This window comes from Vanellus vanellus, assembly GCF_965231255.1.
Source record: "Vanellus vanellus genome assembly, chromosome: 16".
Taxonomy (NCBI): Eukaryota; Metazoa; Chordata; class Aves; order Charadriiformes; family Charadriidae; genus Vanellus; species Vanellus vanellus.
This window is the reverse complement of record NC_138921.1, coordinates 8,443,858-8,452,674: the sequence shown is the minus strand read 5'-3', so window position 1 is coordinate 8,452,674 and position 8,817 is coordinate 8,443,858. Positions and strand designations below refer to the sequence as shown.

The 8,817-nt window shown below is 42.9% G+C and overlaps 1 protein-coding gene across 2 annotated transcripts in view; it reads right to left on the bottom strand.

Annotated features, from left to right (window-relative positions):
- Nucleotides 1-404: 404 nt before the first annotated feature.
- The window catches only part of ZDHHC8 (zDHHC palmitoyltransferase 8), a gene marked incomplete at its 5' end in the record, with an annotated part of 114,817 nt that continues 106,404 nt past the window's right edge, over nt 405-8,817 (bottom strand). For both annotated transcript variants that reach the window (XM_082491862.1, XM_082491863.1), the window contains 4 exons: nt 405-864; nt 3,770-4,806; nt 7,761-7,870; nt 8,592-8,709. In XM_082491862.1, the coding sequence (XP_082347988.1) occupies nt 693-864; nt 3,770-4,806; nt 7,761-7,870; nt 8,592-8,709 (1,437 nt within the window). In that variant the 3' untranslated portion in view covers nt 405-692. The remainder of the gene's footprint in view (nt 865-3,769; nt 4,807-7,760; nt 7,871-8,591; nt 8,710-8,817) is intronic.

Genomic DNA, 8,817 nt, shown 5'->3' with positions numbered 1-8,817 from the left:
CACACACAGGGAGGCAAATGGCAGACAGGGAGAAGCTGTTGTTATCCTTTCTCCCGCTCCCATCGGGGATGAGGGAGCAGGGAGGCTTTTAAAGACGACACGGCGTTCGTGGCCCAAGTGCCCTTGCCTTGCTCCTTCTCAGGAGGAGGAACCCGACCTGCAACACCTGGGGGACACAAAGCAGTTCTCGCACACGCAGACTGCCCAGCACAGGGAGCCTGCTTTCCATGTCAGTAAGAAAACAGCAGTTGGGCCTGACTCCTGCTGGACATATCGCTCGCCAGAAGAGCTGGGAGAGGGCATGGAAAAAACTGAATGATCCTGGACTGACCGTACTTTTTCACAGCACAACTGGTACACAACAGGTTTGTTGGACAGACGCACGCACAACAGCTTTAGCGCTCTCTTGCATGAAAGAAATCTGCTCTGTGGTTGTGGTTTTAGGTCGTAGCCAGTTCCCGCCTGTTGGTTCAGGAAGAGTCTGATGGACTGTACAATTTTATTCCCTCAAGAATAAGGCTGCAGCTGGGTTTTGGCCAAAAGAGAAAGATGAAAACAGAACAAACCCAAAACAGGAAGAGGAGAGTGGCCGGCTGCTGCTGTTCCTTCTTTGTTGTTATTTGAGTCTTCACAGTGCTCCTAGCTTCATGGCTGGCTGAGTGGATGGCTCTTTATTTTTAATTAATTTTATTTTACACTGAAATTTCATAGGTTGTTCCACCAACTCCAGACACCTTCTTAACGTTTGAGTGTCTAGCAGGGCTGACAGGTGTCCCCTGGGAACTTGATGTTGAACCCAACCTGGATATTCCTTTTGGCTGTCCATTTATTTTACTGTGAGGTGTCTTCAACTGCATGTCATCCCTGCATCAAAAGAAATATCAAAAGATACAATGTTAGTGACAAAAGTGCAATAGCAGAACGGCTTCACTCAGGATAAACAATTATCCCTGTTAACCCGAGTCCCAGTGTTGCAAAATATTCAAGCATGGGAGCAATCTGGTTGAAGCCAATATACTCGATGAAAAGCCACTGAAATGAGAAAATTCATTTGGCCATTAGGTTAGTGGATCAGACCCCGGTAATATTTGTTCATTTAATTACTTGCTTAAATGCTTTGTTGAACCAAACTAATTGCATAAGCATTTGTAGGGCACAGGAGGGTTTAACTGTCACCATTGTTGACCTTAAGCCAAACTGTGTCTTACAATCAGAAATAAAATACTCAGGAAACACACTTCCCAGTTAAATATCCAGTTAAACAAAATTATGTTGCTCATCTCTGAAAGACCTAAGAGACGTGAAGCGTAAGACTTTGTTATGACAGACGACACAAACTGAATCGAGTCAGGAAGCACTTTAGGATGCCTGTAATTAAAAGACCATATTCCAGATGGACTCTTTAAAATAATTTCCTCTCCTATGACCTACTGCTAGGGAGCATGGACAACAGGCTTTCCTCAAAAGATCTTTTAAATCTAGGCCACTACACACTAAAGCTTAATGTGTCTTGTCCCCAAGACTCACAAAGTAATTAGATCAAAGCCTACCAAAGAACTGCTCTGGAAGTGCCAACATAACTGGGGTGTGCTGTATTCTCACCTCTTACTCCAGCACAGTGGATGTCTGCTTGAGTTTGCCTCAGTCTGAAGACTGGCTCATGCCAGCAGCAGTGACAGGGGCTGAAATACCTTCCAGAAGGGAACATTTGTGTCTGCCTGCAAACCAAGGCAGCCTGAGCTATTTCAGACCACCCTGACTTTTTCTGGAGGCCAGAGAGTTTGACGGATTAACTCTATTCAAAAGGCAATTGCTTTCTTTACATGTGTCTGCAAAACAAAACAAACTGCCCCATACTTTTACACAGCTCCTGGCAGACTCAGAATAGCTCCAAAACTAAAAGCACTTTTTATGCGACAACCTGGTCTGACAGGTGTAACCTGGAGCTGGAGCAGCGGGTCCATCAGCTCACACCAGCTCGGCTTCTGCTCCGCATTTAAGCTGTGCTTGCACTAGAGAATGGAGTCGTGGGTATCTGAACCAGCAAAACACGCATACATAACTATGAAAAAAAAATATTGTGTGGTTTCATAAAACACTGCTGTATCCCCAAACAGCCAAAATATGCAGGGATCAAATTCTACATTTGCCTCACCAAGGTATTATAAAAACCCTAATTCAGTGCTGAAATTCTCCTGAAGAACAGAGTCTGCCTCCTGAAACAAAGCAGAAAGGAGCTGGGGAGTGTTAGGGGAGAAGGGAAAGTCATTTGTAGAGCTACTGACAGAGCAAAGGTGCTAGGTTTACAAAGCACAGAGTGCCTGTGGGAGGTTTACTTCACTAGGTAAAAAATGTCAAGTTTATTAAGCTATTTATTTATTTATTTATCTAGGTACCTGACTTGACTTTAGGAACTTCAGTAAAAAAGATCCTCTGCAATGGTATCATGCGTCTGCAACTTTACCGTCTGATGGGATCTGTGGCTATTTTAATAGCTAGACCACTTTTGCCAGACACTATTTTTCTTTACTTCAAAGGCCTGAGCTGAAGTGAATTTACAGGCTCTATATTTTAAACAAGCACAATGTAAAAGCAGTGGGACCAACAGGCTGACAGCAGAACCAAGAACCAGAGACTAAGAAAAGGCAAACAGCTTTTCATATTAGCGTCTCTTCTACAGCAGCAGCTGACACATTCGGGTCTCAAACAGAGGGCAGAGAGGCAAAAGAAAGTCCACAAGTCTCCTTTCACTGAAACAGGCTCGTTTCTTTAACACATACAAAGAGGAAAAAGTGGCTGTCTACCTCCTGAAAGTCAGATTTTCCACCAGTAGACAAATCATCTTAACAACTACAATTCACTTGAAAACACTGAGGAAAAAGTTGCTGGCACTAAACTTCAGGAGACCTACCTGTGGTTTTCCCACATTTCAATAACTTTTCTCAAAATGTTGGCTAATACTGGAGTGAGAAACCTGGAACCTTAACCAGAGGACAGTATAGTGCAGTAAGTGCCAGACGCAAAGAAAAGCTAGATATTTCTGATGAGCCCTCCAGGCCCCAACTTGGCAGAAATACTGCATCCTCGGTGGGATCATGTAGCTCTTTTCAGACTTTCCAAGCCCTACGTCTCCAGAAGGAAAAGAAAGAAAGATAAGTGCATGCAGAAGCTGCAGCTGAGGCTCTTGCTCAGATACCACTTACTAAGGCTCTCAGCACAGCACACTTTCTCACAGAAAAGAAGGAGGCAGCGAGGCCCTAAGGTAATGCCAATATGGTCTTTGCTTGTGTCACCAGTTCTGTACTACGGGACACTCAACACAGCTAAATACACAGCTCTCTATGCCAAGCACAATTTCCAACCCTGTTTCCCTTAGCGCAGGGTATGCTTGCACATGCTGTGATCCCAACTTTGTGTCCAAGCAATGGCTGGACACAGAGCCAGAAACACTCCACCCTTTTGTGCATGATGGGAGGGATAATCTGCCTCATATCTTGCAAATCATTATCCAATTCAGCTAAGACACTACATCACTGTGACTTTCACAACTTAATTGACCAGCTGCAGTTCAAGTTAACAGCAAATATGCAAACATTTTGTCATGATGAGGCTGCTATGAGGGTGTTGCAAAATTGAAGAGCACTCATGAACATCTCACCCTCGCCGGCCTACAGCAAACATGTAATCTGGGTCATGCTTCCAGCAAAGTGCTCTGCACTTGCTTGCAAACGGATTTGCCTCGCTAAGCAGCACCTAAAGCAGTACATACCTTTGTGCTCCCACTGATTGCACCTCTGTAATTTCCACAGTGTTTACAAACGAGACAGCCTTCGGGCCTCCATAAGAGGGTGACCTAGGCATCCCTGTGGGGGATGATGGGACCTGGTGGCCTGGGGATTTGTAGGAGCCATTGCTCACCCTGCCCTGTAGTGCTTGATGGGACTGGACATTATTATTGGCTAAATCAGCTTGCAGAGAAGTTGTGGAAGTCCTTGGTGCTCTTGTCATTGCACTTGAGAGTGAAGACACTGAGGACTGCAGTATAGGGTTCCTTGTGCTAAAACTGGTAGCAGCCATCAGATTGTCTCTAGATCCATATCTCATTGCCATGCTGCGTGGGTCTTCAGAGAGCGTGCTGACTTGCTGAAGGCTGTAAGAGCTAGGGGTGTCATAGACACCTGAGTCTGCAAACACTGAATCAGGGTGCGAGTGGAGGAGCTTCTCCCTCTCCTCCATCTCTTTCCTCTCCTGGATGGATGCCATAATGGTTTTGGAAAGGTTATCATAACGGACTGGGGAGGGGTCTCGCTGATGTGGAGCTGGACCCCCCAGCACCGGGCTGAAGCTCTGCGGTGGTTGGCGTTGCAGCTCGCTCCCCCGTAGATGGCACATTTTGGCTGATAAATATGGGGAGTGGTACCCAACGGAGCTGACTGCAGAATGGGTGATGCACTTCCTCCCCGAGGGCGACATGGGGTTTAGCAAACTGTCATATGAAAGACTCCCGTTTCTGTTTGACAGGGAATTGGGAGAAAAGATGCTTTTGTAAGGGGTGGAAGCCGCCCCTTCAGACTTCATTGGATGAAGGGGCACTTTGTCTGTCCCTCTCCTGCCAGCAGATTTCAGGCTCAGGGATCGTGAATTGATGGCAAAGGAATCTATCTGGAGCGGGGAAGACTGATAGGTCTTGTGGAGGGAGCTCTTCCGGTAGCTGGGGATGTCCAAGCTGGGTTCGGACTGGTAATCAAGGCTCCTGCCATCCTCTTCTATCAGAGCCCCTTGACTGTGTCCCTCCTGCATGGTGATCTAAAACAGAGGTGAATATGAGAAACAGAAGCCAGTGATACGCAAGTACAGGTTTGGTCTCCATGGTAAGTGCAAGGGAAGAAAAAAGCTGGAGGTCGTCTCGCAGACTCTCAGCCCAGCTATGACACAGCTTCATTATAAGGAATCTCCTAACTCCTGTTCAGCATATGGATAAGCACCTTAGAAGCAAGGAGGAGTTATTCATAGTAAGTGCTAAATAATGACAGTAATGGATATGTCAATACATGGACACTGAGAGACCTTCTAAACAGAGACTCAGGTCTCAGTCAAGGTAAATCAGATTGTAACCTGATAATACTGCCCTTGGAAAAAGCACTTCAAGTTTTCTACAAATAGTTCTTGAGTTCAGGGATGTCTGGTTTTGCATGCTGAGTCAGAAATACTTTAGGCTTCATTTCAACACACTGGGGACCAGCACACTCTTATCCACATTATTCAGAGCTATGAACATTCAGTAATTCTGAATTTCTGGTCAGAGGTCTTCAAAATTAAGCACCTAAGCTTAAAGCAGAGAGGCTCCTTCCCACCATTTAGACAACAAAATGGAGCAATTTTCTCTTTTTTATTGCCTGTGTAGGAGAGAGTGGCCACATCAGAGAAGGAAACATAGGCCATAATTTATTTATGTGCATTGAAAACAGATGGGACTTCACTTTGTTTTACTCTATGAAAGATTGCTTACAGTTCTGTTCACTTAAAATGCCATTCTGTACTAAGCAAATAATTTTTGCTGTTATATTTAAGGGTTTGCCATAATGCACAATAAATAGGCTATGTTGGCTCCGTAAACAAAGCACTATTATCAGTTACATATTTAACCAGAAATGCAGTCAATGCAGTTTGTTCTTTATCTAATTTCTTTTTATGGAAAAACTATCGAAAAAAGCCTAACTGGCAAAAATCTATTTTATTCTGAATTTTTCTTCAAGTTTTTTTTCTTTGAGCTAGAAGATAGGCAAATATGCAAACCAGCTCACTTTCTTCTAGAGGATGGTGCTAAATTTGGCCTTCTCTGGAAAAAGGAGACCGAGTGACAGCCTGTAAAGGAGGAGGAGAGAGCAATGACGTAGCTTTTAAGTATATTTGTACTACTTATCCTTGTGCTCCAGTCCCTCTTTCCTAACAGCTTTTTCTGCTCAAAAGCAGAATTACATTGACAGGCTGAAGAACAGACACAGAAGAGACAACATGATATTCCTCACACCAGCTAGTCTCTGTACCTTATACTTAGATACGGCTTGGCAGACAAATACATGCTATCCTATCAGCTCGCCAAGTGAACTGATTTTTATAAAATTCTCACTTGACTACTAGAAAGTTGTGACTACTATAAAATTGAAGAAGTCCACAAAGCTGATTGTATGCACACCAGTCAGCCTATAGTAACAACATCTTTTTATATTAGTATTGAAACAGCAAACCTCAGAGTGAAGATGATGTACCCTGTTACCATTTCATAGCACTGTTCAGTCTCCTGGCCTAATCAGAACCTATACTGTATCTGTATCACATCTATGGCTATGTACTGAATGAATAAAAGAAGCTTGCCTTCCATGGCGCTCTGACTTTTGGCATCATGACCCAAAATACGGTTGCTTACACAGCTCAAAATTGCTAGCTGATGCCTATAAATAGACTACTTTTAATTGGATGTCAAGTTATTTTTCATGTAATAAAGTTAAGATGATAGGATATTAAACTTTCTGGATACAGTGAACACACTGTTGTTCTTACGTTCCCTTTTGTAAGCCAATCTTTCCTTCATTAAGTGGACAAATCCAGAGAATAAGATTTACAATTATTGCAGTAAGACTAAAACCTGAACTTGGTGGTAGCCGGAATTCTACCACCTATCACCATTTTCCTTTTCAAAATCAGAAGGATACTAGAAATGTTTTCTTCACCATTTAAGGAACGTTCTGTCTTATTCCAGTGTTGCTGCAGTCAATTATATAAATGAGGAAAGGAAAACATGGTAGAGAGATATCTCCCCCTTCTTGTTATTGCAGGGGTGACATTGGAGAACCTGATGAAATTAATTGTAAGAAAACTGCATTGTGTGTGGTACGTGTGTTTTAAGGGTATCTATCTCAACTGGTGTGTGAAGACTTGGATACATATTGCAAATATATAAGTTAGACCAGTGATTTTTGAACTTCTGTTCTCAGGTCCTGAGGGGCTAAGGAGTATTTGCAACAAATCCATGAGAAATAAGTGAGAAAAAAAGCCTATCAGCAGTGGGCTTAGTTTTGCACTCTGCTTCCAAAGGAAACAGTGTAAACTGTCTCAAAACTCCTAAGCAAAAGAGAAAACAGTCAAAATTCCAGAGCAATTCTCTCTAATTGTTTGGACCTCAGTTTCCTTGACAGGAGAAAATGATGCCAAGTGTTAGGAAGGGTTTTTTTCCATATAACCCAAATGCGCTGACAAGGTGCTAAGGAAGGTCAAACATGAGGAATCTTCCATTAATTTTAACTAAAATACCTCTTTGGACGCTTTAGAAGTTCTTTCTGTTTTGCAAGCTGACATCTTAAGGAATCACTGAGCATGTTGTCTTTTAGCTAAAGGGTCTGATCCAGAAAAGCGCTAAGCATGCCCAGCTCCCTCTGAAGTGAATGTGAGTTGGCACCTATGTCAGGAGAAGCCAATGGGAGGTGACACTTCTCAGCATCTCAGGATCAGGCCGAGACAGTGGTAAAGCAGCAGTGCATGCCTGTCAGCAGGACAGATGTGTCAAGCTCAACAGACGAAAGCTGCGAAAGCAGACATGTTTTCATAAGGAGCATAGTGAGAATATACACTATCGCACAACAATGCCAAGTGTTGTTATTTACTTTTACACTCTGACATTCACTACAGCCCTGCGGTGAATTTATGTTCAGCTCCGTGTTGCCCGGTGTTAGCTGAGAGCAGATTCTCCCAGGCTTGCTCACCTGCTCAGCCGTAGCATGGTAGTGGACTTTGGGATTGTTGCTGAAAGCCGGTCGATACTTGTACATGGCAGGTGTAGGTGGGCTGATAAGTTTGGGTGAAAGGCCACCTTCTGTAAAAAAAAAAAAAAGGCGGGGGGGGAACTTCCTGTTAAAATGTAGGGACAGAAAACTATTATCCCTAATTCCTTTCTATCTATGGTCCTCTGCAAACAGATCTGTTCTGGAAGGAGTAAAACTTGCAGTACTTTTGTGCAGAATTCCACCAAAATCAATGTGGCCCCTGTGGAAATAACAGTACATCGCTGCCAGATCAGCAATCTAAAGAGAAGAAGCAGCAAGGTATAATATATTAAAGTGAAGCAACATATTTTGGTGAGTAGTAATTTTGCCATAATTTGAAATACTAGAGCTACTAGTTTTGTCTGGAAAAAAGGCATTTTTAATAGTATCAAAGCTTTAATTTCACATTTTCATATATGAACTAGTTCAGTTTGCAATGCCTAAGCATTTCATGCTAATACTTCTGATTCTTTAGTTCAAAATGACATTTTTCATTTTAAAATTAATCAAAAATTTAAGACGGGGTTTAAAAGGGTTAAAAACTCTGCAAAACATGTATGAAATATCCAACCTAGGCTTGAATGAACCACTTCAAGCTGACTTTTCTCCCCCTTTCCTGCTGTTTATTCCCCTAGCTCAGAACTCCTATAAACAGAAAAAAAACTCTTCACCCAGATCCCATTACTGTTTTGAAAGAATACCAGAAGCCTTTTAAAGAGGCTGAAATATTTTCTTCTTAATAAAAATAAAACACTGATCGTGCAACTATACCTTCACTGGTCCCCAGCTGCCCTTTTAGCTCAGAGTACTTGCTCGGATCTCCTTTGGGTGGGAGAGGTGGTTGCACATCCATACTTTTATCCTCCAGACCTTCCAGGCTAATTTTAGACTGAAAACAACCAAAGAATCAATCATTACCCACAACTTGGTTAAGTAACAGCACGTGTCAGAGTGCTGGATGTACCACAGAACAAGAACTACCTGTACCTATAATGAC